Source organism: Cebidichthys violaceus, unplaced genomic scaffold (genome assembly GCF_023349555.1).
Source record: "Cebidichthys violaceus isolate CVI_PGR_0920_01 unplaced genomic scaffold, fCebVio1.0.p SCAF_2, whole genome shotgun sequence".
Taxonomy (NCBI): Eukaryota; Metazoa; Chordata; class Actinopteri; order Perciformes; family Stichaeidae; genus Cebidichthys; species Cebidichthys violaceus.
The window spans coordinates 23,784,857-23,808,330 of NW_027176372.1; the positions used below are offsets into that span (position 1 = coordinate 23,784,857).

Sequence of the window (23,474 nt, forward strand, 5' to 3'; positions counted from 1 at the left end):
CCTCAACTAAGCTGGTTTACCTCATATTAGAGGACCAACACTGCACCTCATTTAACCAATATTCATGAGGGGTTTTGTATAAATGGTGTCAGTGTTTGAAGCAATAACGTTATAATATGACATGTTTTACCTTATGTTTAATGTCTCTCTCCATTTTGATTGTGCTGTACTTTTGAAGACATTAAAGTACTTTTCATTGTGTATTTTGCGGTTGAATACCACTGTTTGTTTGGATCTTCACCTACTATATTCAATAAATACATTGTATGATCTCAAGACATCTGAAACTAAACATCGTCTGAGATCAACTGCACTGAGGAGCTCAGACGTCTGGCTCTCGCTGCCTGAACCACTGTAACTATGCGGGGTAAAGGTAACGTCAACTGAGAGGACACGTCTGCAGAGAGAGAGAGGGAGGGAGAGAGAGAGAGAGAGAGAGAGAGAGAGAGAGAGCCTCTGGAGGAAAGCGTGCCAACACACGAACGCATTTTACAACTTCAACCTTCAGGCGTTGGTTGAATAGGTCACGTCTGGCAGACAGAGATGTGATGAACACGAGGAGAGGCTGGATGTACGGAGCCGAGCTCAGACTTCTACACTGTTCCACCGCGCTCAAACGTCACTCCGTCTGCAATCTAGCTTTAACAATCATAAGACGCTGCAGTTTATGCGTCCCACTGGAATCACAGAGATGAACATCAAGTATATTTTAATGTCTTCAATCCCGGCGACACGTTGATGCGTTCATACAGCTGCAAACCCCCCGCTGTGAGGACGTTGTATTAATGTCTACTTCAGATGGAACGTTGTCAAGATGTTAAATGTGTCTGAATCTCGTGGACGTGCAGACAAAGACAGAGCAAAGAGAAATAAACACACTGTCACCACAAAGACGTATGATCCCCACAGTCAATGAGGCGTGAACGCCGCGGTGAACTCTATTAACTGTGTATGCGGAGACACAGTGAGCTCGTTCTACACTTTGCTGCCCCCCTGTGGTGCAACTCCAGCAGAGCGAGGTCATCTCCCATCGATCGATCTAAAGAGCCAATTAGTGCGACGTCCAGCCCGTTCACGCAGGAGGACGCGGACGTGGTAGACGTCTTCATATGAGTCAACAAATGTCTCATAGTGTCCCATCACTTATTAATCGCTGACAGGCGCATTGCGATTCAAGTCAGCTGTTCATTTGTAATTAATGAGAGCAGCAGAGCCGTCGACATGTAGGCTTCAATAATTCAGCGGTGATGTTTATTCTAAGTTGCATTTCAATACATGCTGTGAGAACTACAGACAACTGCTAGCATAACACAGAGCCACGGCAAAAAACAGAGGAAGGGTTTAAAAAATAACGTGATTAATTCAAACATTACTACCATTGACGTCTACGACAAAATCAAAACTGCACCGTCACTCATTTCAGAGCCGTTTGAATAACGTCTAATATGAAACAAACAGTAAATATCTTTGAAGTCGAAGCACTCGAACTCTGTTCATGCATAAGTCACAGCAGACAGGTGAGTTATTCACACAAATTCAATCAATAAAAAGAAAAAGTCAGAAAGAATCAACAGCCTCATCTCTCATGCAGGCAGCAGCACAGACGGTGTTGCCAGATTGGGCTGGTTTCTGCCCAATTTGGCTACTATTGAATAAGTTGGGCTTGAAAAATATCATGAAATATGTTTGATTTTGTTTTTTTAACTGCACTCGACTGCAATATTCTGATCTAACATGTTACGTTTTGCGTATTTGATGCAGATATGAAGCTTCGTACGCTCATCGTGTTTCCCATCGCACATGTACGTAACGCTGGCGAGGTTCATGGTTTCTATTGAACTGGGCAGATTATAAACCTGGAAACTGGCAACCCGATCTGGCAACCCTGAGCGTGATGACGACGACTCATCCTCCAGGCCGCTGAGCACATAAAGCCACATTAATCGTTCCCTCCACAGAGGTAGAGTAACGCCTTCTGGTAGTCTCCGGTCGTGTCCTCCTGCGAAAACACAACAGACACGCAATTATTCAACCATCTTATAGAATTCAGTCTGTTTGGTCCACACACACACACACACACACACACACACACACACACACACACACACACACATGTCCAAGTGTCCTTGAGCAAGACACTAACTATAACTGCTCTGCGTTGTCTTTGTCTGTCAAATGATTTTAATGTGTTGTTGTTGTTGTCATGGAGCTCCACACCCTCACCCTTCAGTTGATCACATGTCCTCTGCCTCTATTAGCAGGCTCAGCAAAATGCTACCAAAATGTAGCTAATTAGCTCCCGTTAGCTCCACATAATTGTATAAAATAGTTAGAAGTAAACCTATTCTGGACTTGTCGACTACCTGCGACAGTAAATACATGCTCTGCAGAGACAACAAGGCTGTGAAGCTTCGGTTGTGAGCTGAGATTATTTACTCTACTTTATTACTTTATCTATCAGTGACAATGTGCTTTAATCAACAGTATTCATGAATTCTTCCCATTCGTGGGGTTTTCATCTGCAGCCTCTTGATATCAAAGTCTTGACTTGTTAATAATAGCATCTCAAAAACATCTCAGTGAATCGAACTCTAATGCACACGATGTCAGCAGAACGTTAAAGAACAGATCATTTAAAATGGTTTCCGCCGCTGGAAGGAGAATAGTCTACTTAACTCCTCATTATCAGCTGATGTGTCTGTGTTGCATGTTTGAAGCTGATAAAAACAACGTGTTCTTTTAAATGAGGTGCTGCAGGACGACGTCTTCTTTTAGGCCGACACCAGAAGCTAGCATCACACCGGCTCGCCTCGATTTAACAACCAATGGATTTGAGATTATTGCAGAAAATAATCTCTGATATTTACATGTGTAGTTGTGATTTAGACGTAACTGCTACGACGGGCACTTTGCAGCCGTTTCACCAGCAGACAGAAGTTAATTTCCACTAAGTGGGAGAAATCAAGCGCTAGCTGTCAGCAGTCCTCGGCCAGCGCTCTGAGCTCCATGACGTGAACACTTGTTCCCACTCAGCAGCTGGTAATTCTGATGTGAACGATAGGAAACGAAGCGTTTCTTCCTCTTAGCTTGCTGTAACAGAATGTAGCTGGCGGTCGTTAAGTGTGCTGATTGACCTGAAGGGTTTGATTGAAGGAGGAGGAGGCAGGAAGCAGTGAAAACAATAGACCGTGCTCAAAGCAGACCTCGTTTTAGCAGCGTTGACAATCCAGCCCGTTAATCTGTAATAAATCTGGATTCAATTACCGTGAATGACAGACTTTGGCAGGTGAAACTAATGACATTAATTATGGCTCTGGCTCATTTCACAGAGCCAGTAAGCCGTGACATGTAAATCATCACGGCCACGGAAATATATGAATACCTGTAAATTGAGTGCAGCCATAATTAATGGTATTAGTTACACTTGTGGCTGACGGGTCAAAATATCAGCTGTAGGAACATGAACATGACCTTTAAAAAGCCATTGTTGCATTAATAATTGCTGTAATAAAATACTAAAAATAACTATTCATCTATTCAACATTGGCCTTTTGTAACAGGAGGATGTCGACGTCTCTCTGCAGGAACATCTGGAGAACAGACCGATTGACTTCGGCTCGTGTGAAAAGCAGAGAAGCGTCATCTCGCGTCCGTCTCATCATGCCGAACAAGGCATTTTTAATAAATCACTAATCTCCGCTCCGTCACTGCGCTGACACCGTATAGTTCACCCAGCTGCTGCTTCAAAGCATGTGGAGGAAGAGATGAGTTCAGAGCGTCAGGGGGAAACTGTGAAGAGAATCACAGCGACACGTGTATTTCCTTCTGAAGCATGGGATTATTTAGCGTCATTAGAGAAGCAGACGGACTGAACAGGTTTTTAATAACTCTGGAGTTTGAGTACCTGGGTTGTGTCGTACAGAGACGCTCCATACGTCTTTTTGAAGCAGGCTCTGATGTCCAACATGTCCACCTCGCTCCTCGACACCATGATCCTCATCAGGGTGTCGTCATCGGTTCCGGCGTGCTAAACACAACAACAACAAAACCAAAGTTAGCAGCTGCAGAAAAGAACATCTTCAACCAGCTCGTTAGTGGAAGGAAATGTAAAACACATCTCTCGTTGGAGTTCTTTCAGATGCTGCAGTCTAAACTGCAAACATCGTGTCTGTATTTCTGCAAATCATTTTCAAATGCATGCTGTAAAAAATGTAGATTTGAAAATCAATCAGCACTCTTTAATTAAACCTGCTTTAAATATGTGGAGGGATTCATCACAACTTGTGCTCCATCATTTTCTTGCAGAGTGTTATTTGAGAAACTTGATCCCATCCCGTTTTATGCTAAGCTAAGCTAACTGGCTGTAGCTTTATGTAGCTTCACCACACAATGATGAGAGTGGTACCCATCTTCTCCAGTCTTTAAACTGCATTACCACACTAATTCATGCAGACTTGACAAGCAGTGTAATCAATGAGTCTGCCAATTGATTTTCATAATGTATGGAAATGAATTGAATCCAGTAGGAAAAATACATCTGAAACACATTATGCAGTGATTGTATATAGATAGCTGTGATGTAAAGTGTGTCTGATTTCTAAACCACATGTGGTTCTTTAAACAGACTCAGGGGGAAACAGCTCATCCAAAGCTCAATAATGAACGCTTCATATCTAATGTGCTCAGTTCAAGTGTGAAAACGACGTGTTGTGGTTTTTACGGGGGAATATTTCTGGGAGAGGTGAAGCGACTTCCTCGAGGCTTGTTGAACTGCAAAGCACCAATTACATGAAACACCTTCTATCAGACATATCGTTCTTGTTCTGTATTGTTTTCCCCGGTAATGAAACAAAAACACTGTCAGCAGCGTTCGAGGTGTGAAGGACTCTGTGAGACACTTACCCTCATAGATCTATACAGGCCTTCAGCAAAAAACTGTGGGACACTCCGGGCACATTTCACTGAGGGGGACAAAAAGCCAATAATGTCAAAGTTTAATTCCTTTCATTTTAATCTGACATGGTATTAGTATTGATTCCGACTGCTGACGTATTATGTTCTGCTGTATTTCACTCTCACGGCTCCCTAAATGAATAGCAAATAAAACAGAATATAAAATAAAAGATGAATTAAACTATAATGACACACGCTGTTCGTCCTGATGGTTAAACTCCATGTAGTAAGAAGGGCTGGCAGCAGAAACACCGCTAACAGGGGATTCTTTGCCTCCTTTTGTTTGGGATCACTCGAGTGTCATCCCGATGAATCACACTTACCGACAGCCAACAGGAGGTTCTCCAAATTCCCAGTGGTCTCTCCTTCAATGCTGTCCTCTATTTCAGAGCCAGAGAGCTTCTTGTAGGCCTCAAACACTGCAGAGAACAAACCAATAACAGCGACATGTAAACGTGAAAATAAGCCCTATTCAGCATTAAAAAGTCCAAAAGACCAGTCTGACTTTACATTATGTGAACAGAGTTTTATTGATCTATAGTATCGTAATCAATCCACCTTATTAGACACGACATTATCACCCAAAAATGACTGATAACACTTCAGGATCGACACTTATCAAATAGCTCAAGTGCAAATGGATTTTGAAAACCGCCGTAGTCGTTTGGATATTACAACTCGATGAAGACGACTTGGACACGCGTGCGTCACACATAATGTGAATGGATGAATAGAACGTGTATACGAGGCTCATTTAAGTGGTCTATCGGTGCCTGAGACATTATAATTTAAAGAAGCTCTGTCGAGGGAACATGCGGGAGAGCGCCTCTCACCACAGCCTACGCTAGCGCATTCCTGACCAACGCTTCCTCACACAGCGTGACGGGGTCATACTGTGAAGAATCTTAAGTAGGAAGAGGTCAGGTCGGAGGATTGGGTCCACACAATATGTGACGGTTACATCACGTCTACATTATTTGTTTTATCTAAATGTCACTGCAATTGTTTCACGTTAGCCTAATGCTTCATTTCAGCTGCAATATGTTTCATGTGTTGCTGCTTTCTTTTGTTTTCTTATGTTATGGTATCTTATTGTATTCCTGTGACTGTTTGATTATCTATTTAGAGATAGGGTTGGTAATCTGGAGAAACCAGCAAGAAAAACGCAAGATTTTTTTAAAAAATCCTCCAACTGAAAATCTCTTTTCCAGTGAAAGTAAAGAGCAGCAGCAGCAGCAGCAGCAGCAGCAGCAGCAGCAGCTCACTGAATCTAGGTTCCAAGTCTGCGGCGCTGACAGCTCCTCCCTTCAGGCCTCCCTCAGAAGCACCGTGGTATGAAGTCGTTTCTTGCTGCTCGACTCCGCCCACTTTCACTGCCGGTGAGCGGTGCATTCAGTTGGGCCGCTGACTCTCTAACCAGCTTGAACAAAGTCTCACCAACTTACCTCTCTGGCCTCCGTCTGCTGCAGCGAGACAGTCGGTCTTGTGGTTGTTGTTTATCACACCAATAAACTCTGCAAACTCTTCTGTCGAGCTCTCACCTGGTGTGTCTGAGTTTTGTGCCGTTCACTTTTGGACAAATTGGCCTCTCCTTCCTTCTGTACTTTTTGTGTGACAACAACAAGTGAAACGCCAGGATGTACTGTTTCACTCATGCTGCTCATTCTAACATGTATTTCAACAGTAACTAAACCTTTAACTGCTGCCTGAATTATTTATGTAGAATAATGAAGAACAAGGCGAGAGGAGGCGGATGGTATGTTGTTGTTTGTTCTCTTCAGACTGACTAATCACACATCTTAACGACCTTCAAGCAGCTCACCTTTTCTGAGATGCTCTGCGCTTCTGTTGCCAAGAATTGTGATGAATTTTTCCTCATCTGTGCCAAACTTGCCCTCACCGGCGGCGTACAAGTCCTGTAACGGCAGACACACGCTTGTCACAGCGAACCTTGGGTGGAGGTGAGTTACTTGAACACAGGAAGAGGATGAGTGAAAGCGCTGAGGCAGGACCTTGTGCTGCTCAAAACAACAGAAACGCTTCGTTGTTCTCGGTCCTTCACCTGCAGGTCTGAGGAGGTCTGGAACGTGTTGTTCAGACGATGACGTTTTAATTTGTGCAAATTCAGAAATAGTAATTAATATATATAATTAATTAGATGAGGATCACTTGTGTATTTCTACTTATGTGATGACCGGTGGAATGCATTTTATGCTTCCTAACACTTTTACTCCTCTGCATTTCAGAGAGAAATATTGAACTTTTTATTGGATCTTACAGTTACTTGGGTTTAAGATTTAAATATCAGGCTTATCTGATATGATGCAGTATAATACTACTAATCTAGAGTACAAGTATATAAAATTGTCTCCATTAAACGTTCCTACTTGAAAACATATCAATAATAATGTGAAAGGAGCCATTCTGCAGGATGAGTACTTTCACTTTTGATCTTTTACGTACATTTTGCTGATAATACTTCTGTACTTTTACTTAAGTATTATTTATAATTCAGGACTTTTACTGCGGTATTTCTACTTTAACTGAAGTAAAGGATCCGAGTACTTCTTCCACCTTTGCGGTGATCCGTGTAGCTTAATGTTTACCATTATTAGATTCACAGCTCAATATCAGTGGATCCATTCCTGAAGCTTGACATTCATTCATTTATCCTGTCGACTGTTCCTCTGAGCCGTCTTGGCCTTTAGCTGCTCTTTGGAGATCAGCCTCACAAACGTGATCACATCGTCAACACGGCGACATTTGAAAGACGACAGTGAAATCACAGTAAGTTGCTCTGCAGTCGTGTACTGAACAAGGTTGTGAAGGATTTTTGTTGCGTTTTCACTTTTTAAAGCTACCTGCATGTTGTGTTTTATAATCACTGTAAACAATGAAAGCTGTTTCAAAAGGTCTGAAGGTACATTTCTCTGCTTTTTAAATGGAGCCAGACTGGGTACTAAGAAGTATAAGTAGTAATACCACAGTGGAGAAATACTTTGTTGTACTAACATAAAAAGTAGTCATTGTGCACAATGGCCCATTTCATATTATTGGATTATTGATGCTTTAATGTGTTCGTTTTACCGATAATAATACATCATCATCATCATCATCATCATCATCATCGTTTCTTACCTTAGCGTCTTTCTCTATCTTGTCCTCGTCTACTCCCACCTCTCTGCTCCCCTTCACAGCCGGACAAATGAGAAACCAAACGGAGAGACAGACAGACAGGAGGAGAGACAGACAGACAGGTGGAGAGACAGACAGGAGAAGAGACAGACAGACAGGTGGAGAGACAGACAGGAGGAGAGACAGACAGGAGGAGAGACAGACAGGAGAAGAGACAGACAGACAGGTGGAGAGACAGACAGGAGAAGAGACAGACAGACAGGTGGAGAGACAGACAGGAGGAGAGACAGACAGGAGAAGAGACAGACAGACAGGTGGAGAGACAGACAGACAGGAGGAGAGACAGACAGAGAGGTGGACAGACAGACAGGTGGAGAGACAGACAGGAGGAGAGACAGACAGACAGGTGGAGAGAGAGACAGATAGAGAGGTGGACAGACAGACAGGTGGAGAGACAGACAGGAGGAGAGACAGACAGGTGGAGAGACAGACAGACAGGTGGACAAACATCAGGTCAGTGTGAACTGAGAGACAATGAGCTCAGAGCTTCTCTCAACTGAGGAATCCCTGAAGACGACATTATCTGCTAAATCTCCCAGAACCAAGAAGATTACATTTCTGTCTCTGAACCGAAACACATTTGAGAAATCAACTGCCGCTAACCCTAAACCTGCCTGTGTCCCAGCCCCACCAGAGGCTCTCGTCTTCAGGAAACATCACTAAAACACGAGTCTCTCTGTACCTGCAGGAGGATCACCAGCAGTCTCCGATAGTGACCCGAGGTGTCGTCGCAGACATCTTTCTCCAGCTTTCCGTTGAACTCTGGAGGGAAGAGGAGAAGAGGGGCAGAAGATTGCTTTCGCTCCCCGTCCACGGCGGTCACTAATGGTTCCGATCGACCCTAGTGGGCCGTCCTCCGTTCTGCCGGAGCTTCTGCGGCAGCACAGATGTGATTAGTCGGCCTCCGGACGAAGTGGCCTTCTCTTGTATCCGGATCAAATGAACTGGCCTCTTTGCCTCTGGCCCTCGTTGCCACATACAAGTTTGCATTGTGGTTTGTTGTCATTTAAAGCCGGTATGTTAAGAGACATTCTTGCTGCGACATATTTGAGTGGAACAGGTGTTAATGTACGTACAGTTTATTTAATTCCTCCATGTAACAGTGGGAAACCGAACATATGCTGTAATGTAAAATAATACCTAATACTGTCATGACACGTCCCTCTCTGATACTGTCCTCTGGTGTAGTATTATCAGACATCAGGGTTCTGCCACTATTCAGACTCTATTGGTTGCTGGTTGCATTGACAATGTTCAAACTTAAGCTCTTCTAGCTGGTGTTGAGTTGCTCTTTAAACACATTTCAGCCTCTCATTAATAAAACACAGAGAAACATCAGCCTAACATCCACAGTCGATCTCTCTCTCTCTGTCTCTCTCTGTCTCTCTCTCTCTCTCTCTCTCTCTCTCTCTCTCTCTCTCTCTCTCTCTCTCTCTCTCCGGAGTGACTCACCTTTCTTGTACACTTTGATGATATCTTTAATCTGCTCGCCGGTCCTGGAGGCCAGGATCTCAATCAGCACGTCGTCCTCAGTCCCGGCTCCCTGGGAACCAAACAATAAGAGACAAATGTGTGCGGCAGAACAACCTTTAGTTATATATTATCCCGTCTTATGTTTGTTAAAGAGCAATATTTGTGACAAAACAGACTGAAAACAGAAATGATTGAAGGTAACTGTATCATTTGTCAGCAGAATGAATTCGCTCAGTTGAAAGACTTGAAGTCAATTCTCCTCTCTGCTGTAATTAACTCCCAACAGTCTGGCACCAAACAAACGGAGCAGGTGTGATGGGAATGTCGAGGTCAAGTCCTACATGCTTTGATGGAACAGTTCATTTGTGCTGGTAATACAAAAGGTAAATGTAATGAAAGAATAACGAGAACAAAAGAGAAATCCATTTGTATCTTCTGAGAGGATCCAGGAGTTTGCTGAACACATCGTCCTTCCTTCAGACCTGCACTGTGAAGACAGGGAAGAACGTTGCTCTGTGTCGTAAAACTAGATACGTCAGAAAGACTCCACACACAACAGTCTCCTAAGAGACGTCTGTCCCTGAAGTGTTTTTGTACCAGGGTGGACTCACACCGACGCGTCGTGTTCATTCTGTCGCTTCACGACTGATACAAAGAGTTGCTGGATTAAAACCCATCAGGTGAGGTGACGTCACCGAGCTAGCAGGAAGGCTAAGCTAAGCTAACTGTGTGTAGTTCACTGTTTCCTGTGCGTACACACAACCACATTTCAGGATAACAAAGCACGTTATATTATTGGATTATAATTATTGACGCTTGAAGGTTTAAGATGGAGCTACACTGCTAGTCTGTGAATTTACAATAATCTTAATTTTGTTAATTAATCTATATCTGTAAAGTTAGTAACTTCAAGTTAATGTAGTGGAGTAACAAGTATTTGTCTCTGAAATGTGGTGAATTGAAGTACAAAGTATCAGATATTGGGAGTACAGCACTTGAGTAAATGTATTTAGTTACATTCCATCTCATTCTAAATATCATTTTAAATGCTATGTGACGTACTGCTTCAACATAAATGGCTCACATCTTTTAAATGGTAAACCAACATGAAGCTTTTCTGCTGGCAGACATTTCAACAGTTGAGACTGAGAAAGTCAATAATGGCCGAGTTCCATTGCGCTGGTATTCTGCATGCTGGTTTATTGGCAAGGCATCAATGGAAGGGAGCCTTCAGCTCCGTCGTCCTGCTATGACGAGCTGAAGTGAGAGCCGTTAAAAAGGTCCGTGTCGCTCAGATGACCGCTGCAACATCTGTGCACCAACACCTGAATAAACCGCATCGTCTGAGACCTGCGACGAAGCGTCTGAGGAAACGCCTCCATCGGTTACCTTGAGAGCTTTGTGCAGCTGGGAGGCGTCGTATGAGGCGGGCGGAGTCATCAACGCCACAATCAGATTCTCAAACAGCCCACCGAGCTCGGATTTCAGCGCGCTGACCAGGTCCTGATGGGGAAGAGAGGATTGATGACTGGAGCAGAGAGGCACACTTTGGATTGTGTTTGTATCGAACTTAATGCTGCGTAACGGAAATGCTGCTAAACATCAAAGAAACAGAACAAATGAGCCGTGTGGTGCTTTTAGCTCCACTCGTAGAAATATTCCTTAAAGTGCGTGAAAAATATTACCAGCAAAGTAGCAACATCATAACAGCATAGTGACGGGAAACATGGACACTTCAGGGCTCCGAGAAATATGCAGATTTATGTAAATTATTACAAATAAGCTTGAACATATAAAGAGAGCATTCCCTGTGTCGAGGAGATGAAGTGACATTTCACTGCATGGCCACATTATCAGAGAAATGAGGATAATCACAAGAAATATATATATATATATATATATATATATATATATATATATATATATATATATATATATATATATATATATATATAAACTAGGCAGCACAGAGTCCTCACAGATGGCTTTATTGATTTCTGTATGCAATGAATCACATATTCTGGTGCTGCTGGGAGTATGACCCCATAGAGTCTGTGAAAAGAGTAATAGCATCTGTCAATGTGTGTGTGTGTGTGTGTGTGTGTGTGTGTGTGTGTGTGTGTGTGTGTGTGTGTGTGTCTGTACACACAAACCACCCAAGGGATCCCAGGATCGACTGTGCTTGGCCGGTTCAATATACGGTCAAGCAGCTCTCTAACAGAAGATCTTTATTCTTCTAGATTACATAATTCGTCTCACTTTTCACATAAAAACTGGATTTTAAATCAAATTCCCATTAAAGGGTTTGTCAAAACAGCAGAAAGATGCACTCTAATAGGAACATGCAGCAGAGCATACACTCTGCAGGAGATGTTAAAATATCAGTTTCAATATCGTATACATTTCCCTCTTCCCACTTTTTGCAACCAGTTCTCATTTCAGATGAGTGGTTCATTGTCTCTTGCGATCACCACATTTTACATCAAGTAATAGAAGAGCCTCTGAAAACACACTTCAATGTTCAGAGAAGCACCAGGAGCTACACTTTGTGATTTCCTGATGCACCTTTTTACCTCAAGCTGGCTCATCTCTTTAAACTTCAGGGTACACTTACGTTCGCTTCTCCATAACCTCCACAGAAAGCAAATCAACCCGCTGCTTTCACTCCACAGGTGGTCACAAAACGACTTCACAGTCAGAGGAGGGGAGCGTTCAAAATGGCCGTCTCTGTATACTGCGCTCTGGCAGAGACACGCTCACGAATATGCAGTGAGAGCGCTACGTCAACAAAGCAAGGAGCAGCTTGGATTACATCTTCATTCAGGTGGAGATTACACCATGACATCTTCACACAGAAAATAGTTGTTTGCTGCAATATTAATGCTATGAAGCCCATATATTGCACCTTTAAGTAAAAGCAGCGATGCAACAATGCAGGATGTTCTACATTACAAGCAAAAGTCCTTCATAAGAAGTAGAACAGAAGTAATAGAAGCAACATTTTAAAATGGCTTCTGTGACTCGTATTGAGAGACACATTGTTTTGGTCTTTTGATGGTTTGTGTTGACAATGATAGAAATATAGATTACTGCCTAGCCTCAGTCTTTAAGGACAAACAATAATAAGAAGGTAGAAAGACAGATGAACCTGAGTAAGTTCAGCAGATTCCTCTGTGAAGGTTGGACGAGGAGGACACAGTGAGACACTGACATGTCTCCGAACCATTCAATTCCTCGGCTCACCTTTCCGTAGGCCGTTTTGTACGCGGCCTTAATTTGCTGGCGCTGATCGTTGCTCCGCGCTGACAGAAGCATGAGGATGGTATCTTCATGCGTACCTGCAGCAGAAGTCAAGGGAGCATTATGTAACATATAACATACTCTGAGAGCTTCAAACAGGCACATGCAGCTTTATATCTAAACTAGTCTTCTCTTTTTATTTCTTTTAGTAAAGCATTATTCTATTTGCACCCATCATCTAACAGAAAACCTTACTGAGAACAATGGACAGCTTGCGATAAACTCCGATATCAACAAGGAAAAGCTCCTGAAAGTCACCAGGTCCTCAGAGGAGAACAGGCTGCAGAGCGGCTCACCTTAACGCCTCAAAGTGTTGAAGCACTTCAGGTAATTGTGGCTCGAAGCCCGACTGATATGTAATGACAGCTCTGACTATGAATAGATGATGGGTCACCATTGTTCTCCTCACTTTTCCTTTTTTTTTAAATTCTGCATAATTTCTCTTATTGTGAAAGGACTAAACTGACAGGAAGCAAGAATAGAAGATACAAAGATTGTCAGTCAGGTTGTATTTAGCAGGAGAAGCATCAACATGTAAACCTGCACCTTTACATTGATGCTCGTTATCGGGCCCATTGATTTACACTAATGACTGCAGAGCTGCGTTCTCATTACATTTTCCCATTTTGCATCTGAGAGAGGAACATGGTGTCAAAGGTCAAACTATTAAAGCATTATCTAAATCAATCTTAACAGCCATCAAAACAAGACGTAACTTATGTGACATCTCCTGTCGATGATTCATCTCTCACAGGTTTATGACATTTTGTTTTGTTGGTTTGTCCTCTTTGTCTGCCGTCCACTTCTCCTTTAAGTAAAACAATACTTAACACGCTAAAATGTAGAATGTTGACAATTTGACAAATACACATAAAAATAAACCTGCTGTTGTTATTGTTGACTAATCTTACCAGAGAACCCTCAAGCATCACTTTTAGTATTATTGAAGAGTTTTACAGAAAACCTGATAAGAGTGGTGACCAAAATACTTTCATTTTCAATTAAAAGAAATACTTTTTCTTTGTTTAGTATCACCTGTATGTTACCTGTATACTTCATCACCATGCCTATACAGCCGTCTGCTTCTGCCATCACATCATAGCTGAATATGAATGAAATACATTCTGTTTGGCGGTGCAGTAAGCGCTCATTACCGCGGCGTTTCTGCAGAGCTCTTTGTGGAACTGAGTTGAAGCTCTGACATGTCTTTGTGTTTTTGTTTAAAAAGTGTAAATGTGAAACTCGGTGACACTCAGTTTCTCTTCCAATTAGACGGAACACACTGGAGAGAGGGACCTGATTCCCCAGAGGACGGCACTAATTGTTAAGAGCAGCTTCCCTGACAGCTGTGTCATTATTACTGTTAAACTGGAGCAGGACAGGCAGAACATCGCACTGTAGAAATATTCTCACACTTAACTATACTAACGACATATAGACATGACACAACTGTCATTCGTGGGTATGTGCAAATAAACCTGCTGCAGCTGTGACACTCCAAACTGACAATAACTAGACTTGCTCGTCTTTCCTATGAGAGATATCACATCACTGTGGTGCGACTTGTTGAGTGGGAAAAGGTTAAGACAGCTGACCGAGTCCTTTCATGGCTTTGTGGAGAATTTCGGCATCGTGTTTGTCGTTGAAGTTGACGAAAGGTCTCACGCTGCCTCTGTACTCCTGTGGGAGGAGAGCAACACAAACAAACACGTGTTTACATCATGCAGCGGTGTTTGGTTTGTCCATTCTGGGCTACTGTAGAAACATGGCGGCCATTGACCTCTTCATGTAGATAGAAACAGCTCCTTCTGAGGCAACGATAAACACAACAATTCTTTTTGTTTAGGTGATTATACATTAAAGAAAACACTGGTATTAATATTTTATTGCATTCGTGTCAATCGATCCCCCTAAATGGACCTTGAAAGGAAATAAAAAATAATAATTTATCGATTAATATGCAAAGTGGGTTGCTGTGCCTTTAAGAGACGCTAAAATAAAATGAAGAAGAAGAAAGTTGAAGTGCTCTCCGATGGTCTAAGTTTCAAGTGCTTCCCTGCCCTCGTAAAAATAAAACCATGGTCATAAATAATTTAAAACATATACTGAATATCACAGCACAGGACATCAAAACCCACCTGGGGTCGAACGTCGTCTCTCCAAACTCTGGAGTTAAGTACTTATAACCTGAACCTAGTCTGCTGCTGCTGCTGCTTTGTGTTCTGTAGGTAATTTCTAAAAATGCGTCTCACTTGTAGATTGTTCTCCAGGGAGAATGTAATTTGAAGAAAAGGCAATAAAATATCTGCCTCATAACAAACTCTGAGCAGGTGGTAGAAGCAGAAGAATATTGTCTCCTCTTCCTCTCAGTAAAGGTTTCTGTTTTATCAGTTGTCAAGAGAACGACCTCTTCTTGCAACATGACGACGTTTATCTTGAAGTGTCGCTCTGATACGTCACGGCTCTGATCCGGCCTGCATGCATCATGGAACAAAGCACAATCAGACATAATACAGCCTATTTAAGAGTAAAATTAGTCACGAGCTATTTAAACTCACATTTCTTTAGTGGGATGACTCAACCCTTACTGCTCATTAAATGTTCTTTTATTAGCATTCATCCTCTACAAAGACATCAGTGTTAGCTGTCAAACTGTCATGACAGCATTGTGGTAAAGTTACGCTGAAATATCTTCACAACTATCGGATGAATTGTCATGAAATGTGAGACACTCATGTGTCTCACATTTGTCTCACTGCTGTGTCTCACTGCTTTTAATCTAGCGCCACCTGCAGGTCAAAGGTTCCACTTAAACCAGTGAAATATCTCCACATCTAGACGGATTATCTTATCATCTACCGTCAGCATAATGCTGTTAGTTCAGGATGAGACGCCTCAACAACTATCGGATGGATTGCCATGCAAATGAAAGATATTCAGGGTCCCCAGAGGACTGATCATCCTGACTTTGATGATCCTGTGAGCGTATTATTGACTCTAATGGGAGAAGTGACACACAGATTACCACCGATTCTTTTCGCTCCATAGTCACCAAATGTAAATGTTGGACCCATTTTTTCACAAGCCACATAACTACGTTAGCGAACGCTCTAGCTAACTCATATTCATAATGATTAATATAGCAAAAGAAAACATGAATACACTATGCAAATATATCCCAATCTGCATGAGTGTATACCATTTCAAACCATTGCAAATGTTAGCATGCTAACACGCTAAACTAAGAGCAGCATCAGCGTGTTAGCATCGTCATCGTTAGCATGCTGACGTTGGCATGCTGACGTTAGCATTCAGCTCAAAGCGCCGCTGTGCTTTAAGTACAGACAAAGAAACTAGCATGGCTCTAAAGTCGCTAATATTTGCTAAACAATGCTTCTTTTCATATTTCAAAAAAATTGGTCATTTTGGAGATAAAAGTTTTTCAATAACATAAAGAGTAAAAACTGTTGATGTAGTTTTTTAGCAATGGTTAAAGCAGTCAATGCTAATTGTAGTAGGAACTATTCAAGCACCATCAGGGAACATCGTCTCCCATCTGTCCTGTGATGTAATTCAAACCCGGTGGGGACACAATAGACACGCGTAGCTGCAGTTTCCATGCACATGATAATACAATATGATACAAATTAGACCACCGTCAGCTCTTCATTACCTCTTATTCTACTCATGCGCACGAGACAGTCTGAGATCCCTCAACAAGCTCGAGAGGATTCAAACAAATCAAGGATATCAAATGAAGCTGCTCCTTTTCTTTTGTGTCAATGTGAGCATAATGCGTTTTGTGCGGCTCATTTCTTATTAATGAGCGTATTGTCACAGAAGGTCCTGTGAGTGGATTCGGGATCATCTAGAAGTTTGAAGCATCCGTACGCATCGAGTCTCCACAGCGTAGGAGAAACGGGAAAAATGAGGATCCAGGGAAATCAACATTTTCACAAAATATAAATCATCTAGAGTTGCATGCAAATCAGAGGCTGGAGCTGACAGTTTGTATTGTTTAAGACTGATCATGCAGGTCAGGCTTGGAAAGGCTCTGACCTTTCAGGAGTCAAGACACACTCCACTGCACAAACACATAAATCAGTTCTGGGGCAGTAAACATAGTTTTATTTCCAACTGTTTTGTGCAAAACAAAGTTGTTTCTTGTACATTCTCATGTGTTTTACTTTATCACACGTTGACACTCATGAATTTAACAGAACATAAAACAAAGAAAGGAAAAACTTACCATCCTTTAATGCTGATCGCAGACAACCGCCGTGAACTGAAGGAAAGTGGAACAGATTCCAGATTAACTTGTCAGGAGTGGTGACTACTGAAAACACGCCGGTGTGTTTCTGAGCTCATGAAAAGTTTACTTTTTAGAGATACATATTATACATAATACATAGTATATAATATACATATTATCACAGGACAGCGAGGGGAGTCAGAATTAGCCCAACCGTAAACATCTAAAACAGTAAAATACACATGACTGCAGCAGTAATATTACTCCATAAACATCGTATATAATAATAAAACACTAACAGAGAACATTTTACTGCACAAAAAATACTTTTTACGCTTCATACTTGCTGATAATACTGTTGAAAGCAGGACTTTTACTTGTAGTGGAGTATTTTCAGAGTGGCATTGTTACTATTGTCTACAAACAAAGCATCAACAGAGAGGAATAACTAAGTGCTCTTACCAACAGGTGTGTCTCCTCTCTCTCCTCTCAGGTGACCTGTGGCTCTCAGGTAGAGGACTCTTTAGGTCCTGACCTCTTCTCCTTTGGGTGGCTGACACACTGTTCCTCTCGTGACCCGTGTGCACTCAGTTGCTTTGTGTGACTTTCCATAAAAGGGCTAGAGGATTTCAACGGAGTTGCATTGCTAGGCAACAGCTTGGGTCCGTGTTTACTTCCTGTCAGCTGATGTCATCGCTGCAACCCGAGCAGCCAATGCATCATTTATAGGTTCCTTGTTTCAGCGCAACAGGAAACTAAGCGGGACACATTTGGAATGTTTACGTTTCTAACTGTGAAACGGTGCAGCTATTATTGAGACGTTATCGTCTTCATTATGTTAAATTAATGACAACATTTTTTTCCACAAACGCTAACGATCGTCCTCTTAAAAGGTGCAGAGTGGAGGATGTGGCGGCATCTAGTGGTGAGGTTGCAGATTGCAACCAACTGAAACTCCTCCTGTGTGCCTGAAGGAGATGATCTATGATCTAGAGACAGTGTTGGTTTGAACCTTCTGGACCACTGTAAGAGGACCTGGTCCCTATCTAGGTATAAACCGGCTCACTCTAAGGAAACATAAACACAACGAGTCTTATTTTCAGATGTTAATACCCAGAAGAATACATACTACTTCATATTATACTCGTTTTCTAACAATAGATCCCCTAAATGCTTCAGAAATGTATTTATATTTTAGTTTAGGTTTAGGTTTTATGATAATTCTGAATAAAAGCATCAACCGTACAGATGAAGAATCTAACTTTAAGAGCGCACACAAACAATTAACTTATGTTACTTCTATTGACATTCAACAGCATGAACATTTTAAATAATTAATAAAACAAAAAATAAATGGAAAAAAACACATGACTTATTTGAGACTCACCAGTGACGGAAGAAATATTCAGATTTAGGCACAATTACAATACCTCAATATCAGTGACGTCACGGTGAGGTTCCTGTCTGGTGAGGTTCTGACTCTACATAAGTCAGATTTACAAATATATGAACCCAATAGAGAAGCTTACATCACCATTCAACTGGCAGCTTGACCATTGACTACTGGTTGTTTTTCATATTTCATATCAGCATTATTTACACACACATAGGTAAAGTACATATTTGATTCCACCGCGAGCGTTTCAGAAGCAGAGCGCTCGTGAGCGCCACCCGCGAAAATCGTGAGATTCCTCGATAATCTGCGTAACAACCAGGATGTATAAAGAGAACAACGAACACATAAAAGGTTACTTTACCTGTCCGACGTTGAACTGATGTTGATTTGGTCACATTTCACTGTTTTTTGAGACGTTTTTAAGCTTGGATATAGAATCTTACATTTTTGTGGTCAAAGCAAAATATAAGAAGACGAGAAGTGTAGAAGAAGAGCAACGACAGAACAAGCATGAACCTGACCCGTGGGCTCTCGCTCGCCCCCTTCAGTGAGGCAGAGGTAATGTTCGCCTCTCTGTGCTTTTTGCTTTTTTTTTTAATGTCAGATCAGCAACACTAAACATGTTCTACACAGACGTGAAATACATTATTCTATGTAAAGAAAGGACATCTAATAAAGAGTCTACAGATATTACAGTGGTGACAAACAATGAGACAGAAAAAGACTCAACAGTTAGTGAGGATTCACAGTGAGGAGAGGAACAGCTGGTCACTGTCTCACCTCACTGTCTCCTCTGTTTGAACAGGACGTGACATCATTCAGAGGTTCTGATTATAAAAATTATTGAAATGATTGGAATCATACAGAAACTACATTTATAGCACAGATCAGTAGAGAAATATTAACATTTATTTTACTTTAGTATTATTTGTTTTTTACTTGTCATGATGACAGGTGAGGCTCTGCCTCCCCTGACCACACTCCCTGCTCAATATAAAATATAAAAAAATATATAAAATACTATTAAAAGTAAAACCACTCAATGCAGAAAAATGACCTCTGTGAGTGTTTTACTTATATAGCAGTAGTTTAATTTATAAATGTGTATATATATATATATATATATATATATATATATATATATATATATATATATATATATATATATATATATATAGTGTTTAAAATCCTAATTTGTAAAAGTACCTAAGTACCTTAATAATCATGTAAATGTAAGACTGAAAGTACAACATTCCCCTCTGAAATGTAATGGATTAGAAGTATAAAGGGGGATGAAATGGAAATACACACGTACAAAAGTACACGAGTAAATGTACTTAGTTACTATCCACCACTTAATTATATGAATCTGTGAGTGAGGTTGTCCTTCTTACTTAACTCAACATGAATTTGTTAACGAGGTGACTTCTACCTGTCTTTGTGTCTTCATGTGTCTTTATGTGTCTTTACCTGTCTTTATGTGTCTTTATGTGTCTTTATGTGTCTTTACCTGTCTTTATGTATCTTTATGTGTCTTTATGTGTCTTTACCTGTCTTTATGTATCTTTATGTGTCTTTATGTGTCTTCATGTGTCTTTACCTGTCTTTATGTATCTTTATGTGTCTTCATGTGTCTTTACCTGCCTTTATGTGTCTTCATGTGTCTTTACCTGTCTTTATGTATCTTTATGTGTCTTCATGTGTCTTTATGGCAGACAGGAGACAAACAGGAGACGCTCAATGGGAGCGAAGGGATCAGCAGAGCGAAGCACAGCTCACATATCACCGTCGCCGGCCTCGTCCCTGCAAACCTTAATTAAAGTGAGCACTTGTGAGTAGATGAGAGGGTGAACACCATCTCTCAGCTATCCGGTTACGGATGCTCTGCGTTTCATCTCACAGCCTCTCAGAGTGACGTGGAGACAATTTCCTTTAATTGCTTTAAACGAGCAGCTAATAACTAATTTATCAGATTAAGAATGTTTTTTTTCTTCTTTTCCACATAATTGAGAAGTTGGTATTAAATGTCAGTATCATTTGAATATTCAGAATCACAAATCTCTCATAAAATAGGCTCCAAAATGGAGATTTTATTTCCATCTAAAGAATTGGGGTAATTCCTTTAAGCCAATCCAAACATCTTACTATTTCCACATAAAAGCAATTGAAAAGCTCAACAATCTCTTTAATGTTTGGTTCAAATGTTTCCGACAAGATGGAATCATTTGCTTAAGTTTCATCACCTGTTTTGCTTGAACATGTCTCCATCTCGAATTCCCAAAATGCATTACAAGTAGAAAAAAACCCTCTCTTGCGCAGGTATTGCTAGAGTGCCATTGGTTAAGTTCCCCGCATGCCACCATTGCCTAAGATTGCCATCCCTAGAGGCTGCAAACTGCTGACTTTAGCGTTTCCCTCCTGCTATCGTCCCTGAGTCGTCGGCTTCCAAACTAAATCACTGTGAGCTTTTCAGACCGGAGCGTAGCTCCGTGGGACGGCCAGGTCAACAGAGCTGTGGCTCCATTTGTCGGGTGCTGACTGACAGATAATCAGCTCCGTCGTCAATCAATGGGCCTCTCCAGCCACCGCTGATGGGCTTCGGCTAGTTATCTCCCTCTGTGCTGAGGGCAGGTGCTATCAAATGCAAAAATAGCTCCATTTCAACAAACATCACCTGGCCTCATGGACCCTTTGAGGGCCTCTACAAAAAGCACAGAATAATAGCTCTGATGTTAAGAGCCGTGTAGCTTCAGACTGAGAGTCAGAGAGTTATTCTGTCTTCTACTGTATTTTCTCTTGTGGCCATTTTGAATACAAGATCTGCTGTTCGACAGAATTACTTCCAAACATGAGAGACAACTAAATAAATCAGCTGCACCAGCAGTAGCTACCTGGATGGTTAGATAGTCTGTTTGCTATGTTAGACCACACTTCAGTACAGAACAATACACTATATGTTGGAGATGGATTAGCCCACTTTGACAGTTATATGTGTGATTACTTTTCTCACAACATATTTACAAGGAATTCAGCATTCCAGACAGAAGTGGCTATCACAGAGGACCCAGGCCTTTCTGTTGGACCCGCATGTGTCCACAGACATATGGCACTGCATGTATTACAGGAGGATCGAGACGCCACAAATGGACAAGCAGTGCCAGAGGAAACCATTTCTGGCTCACGACAGAGGTGAAAATCATGCAGTGGTTTGGATCCATCCACACAGTGTCAGAGCTCATTCATCTACAGGTCTTTCGCTGAAGGCAGCAGACTCTGAGAGAACCTGCTCAAGAGAAAACTGAGGGAAGATGTTTACAGGTTCAGCCTTTTAGTAAATACACTTATTAGCTTTCGTGCCAAGAATTACACGAGAAGATTGATACCCCTATAATGTCATATGAAGCCCGCCACTGATTAGCTTAGCTTAGCACTAATACCGGAAAAGGGGGCAAACAGCTAGCTGGCCCGGGTATGTCTGGAGCTAAAGAAAAATTAGCAAATAATAATTTTTACACTACACAAAGGAGATAACATGTTCATTAGTGAGCTTTAAATGCACTGGTAGTTGGACTTTGTTAGCTTTAGACATAGCCAGGCTAGCTGTTTCCCCCTGTTTCCAGTCTTTATGCCAAGCTAAGCTACGCAGCCGCTAACTCCGAAAACATTATTTTTAGCAGAAGCCACAAAAACATTTAAAAAATAGATGCTTTAACATGATTAATAGTGTGTTTTTTTCATTAAAATAGTTTTGTTCATAGAAACCGTTTCTACTGTTATCTGGATGTTAGCTATGCTGAGGCATCACACCCAGTCTGGACCATGTGTGTTATCGTGCTGCTGTTTTAAGGAATCAGCTGTCGGTGTGTAATGAACACGCTTCCCTCAGGGCTATCGATTCCTCTCAGAGCATTCAGTCAAAGACAGCCTGGCCACCTAATGACTAATGACAGAAAAATGCAACAGAGAGAAAAGCACCAACACCCTACCTGTGTATAGTAATATTATCCTTATGCCTAAAGGGTCTCGTTTACTTTGTGCCCCCCCAACATGAACAGAAGGGTAACTTGAGACACACAGCTCCTTTCATATCCTCAACATCCCTCCTGCCAATTCACCAATAAGATGAGAGCAGTGCAAATTGCCCTCCTGAATGCATTGCTTTAATCAGCATGAATCAAGATGCAGATTTAATCTTGGCTTCTGCTTTTTACTCTGCAATGTTTGACCTCGGTGGTGTAAATTCATCCGAGAGATGAAAAGTGGTTTTCATTACTCAGGATATTGATCAGACTCCCTATTTTTACGCATATTAAATACATAATATAGTGGGGAAAAAGATGAAGCTGCTAAAATAAGACAGGTTTCTATAAATACTAACATGAACAGGTTTTTATTAGTTTTTAAGAGAATATGGAGTCCAAAACATAATTTTTCAAAGTCATTTCCTTACATGAATCGACAAAGCTCTCCCAACAAGCCTCAGTCCTGGCACTGTTTTGGCACAACTGTCCCCGTTTCTCACAACACGTGCTGCAACCTCTGTTCATAGCAAGGCTGCCTGAACGAGCGGCCGGGCTGCAGCATGGATTTTGCCACCGAGTTGCTCAGCTGCCTGAGGAGCATCCAGAGGAGGAGCAGCATCAGCACCAGGAGTCCGAGGAGGATCCCCACGTACAGGCTCAGGTTCCAGCTCCAGTCCAGCGCCAGGGGCAGCGAGGTGGACGCCACCAGAAATTTTCTGGGGGCAGGCATGGGGGGGGTTAAGGCAGCAACCCACCCTCCCCCTCCCAAAAAAAAGAAAAGCTCTTTTCCCCACACTGGTCTTCTCAGGGGTTACACAGATGCTGTGCTGTTGCTGCAGAAGCCATTGTTCAAACAGGTATCCAGCTGGTTTGGCTGGGTCAT

General features: G+C 41.7%; 1 protein-coding gene across 4 annotated transcripts; it reads right to left on the reverse strand.

Moving 5' to 3' along the window:
• Positions 1-1,224: 1,224 nt before the first annotated feature.
• Positions 1,225-17,698, reverse strand: anxa5a (annexin A5a). 4 transcript variants are annotated; one of them, XM_068715244.1, is made up of 14 exons: positions 17,636-17,698; positions 17,171-17,206; positions 14,517-14,601; positions 12,865-12,959; positions 11,011-11,124; positions 9,601-9,691; positions 8,831-8,910; positions 8,092-8,142; positions 6,776-6,869; positions 5,277-5,372; positions 4,903-4,961; positions 3,905-4,027; positions 3,732-3,789; positions 1,225-1,999 (listed from the first exon to the last, which is right to left on the reverse strand). In XM_068715244.1, the coding sequence occupies exons 2-14, from the start codon at positions 17,171-17,173 to the stop codon at positions 1,701-1,703; spliced, it is 1,248 nt and encodes a 415-aa protein (XP_068571345.1). In that variant the 5' UTR covers positions 17,174-17,206; positions 17,636-17,698; the 3' UTR covers positions 1,225-1,700. The 4 variants fall into 4 exon arrangements, with proteins under 4 accessions (XP_068571345.1, XP_068571344.1, XP_068571346.1 ...); XM_068715243.1 differs by having other exon boundaries at positions 3,720-3,789; XM_068715246.1 differs by lacking the exon at positions 3,732-3,789 and having other exon boundaries at positions 1,846-1,999; positions 17,636-17,697.
• Positions 17,699-23,474: the final 5,776 nt, after the last annotated feature.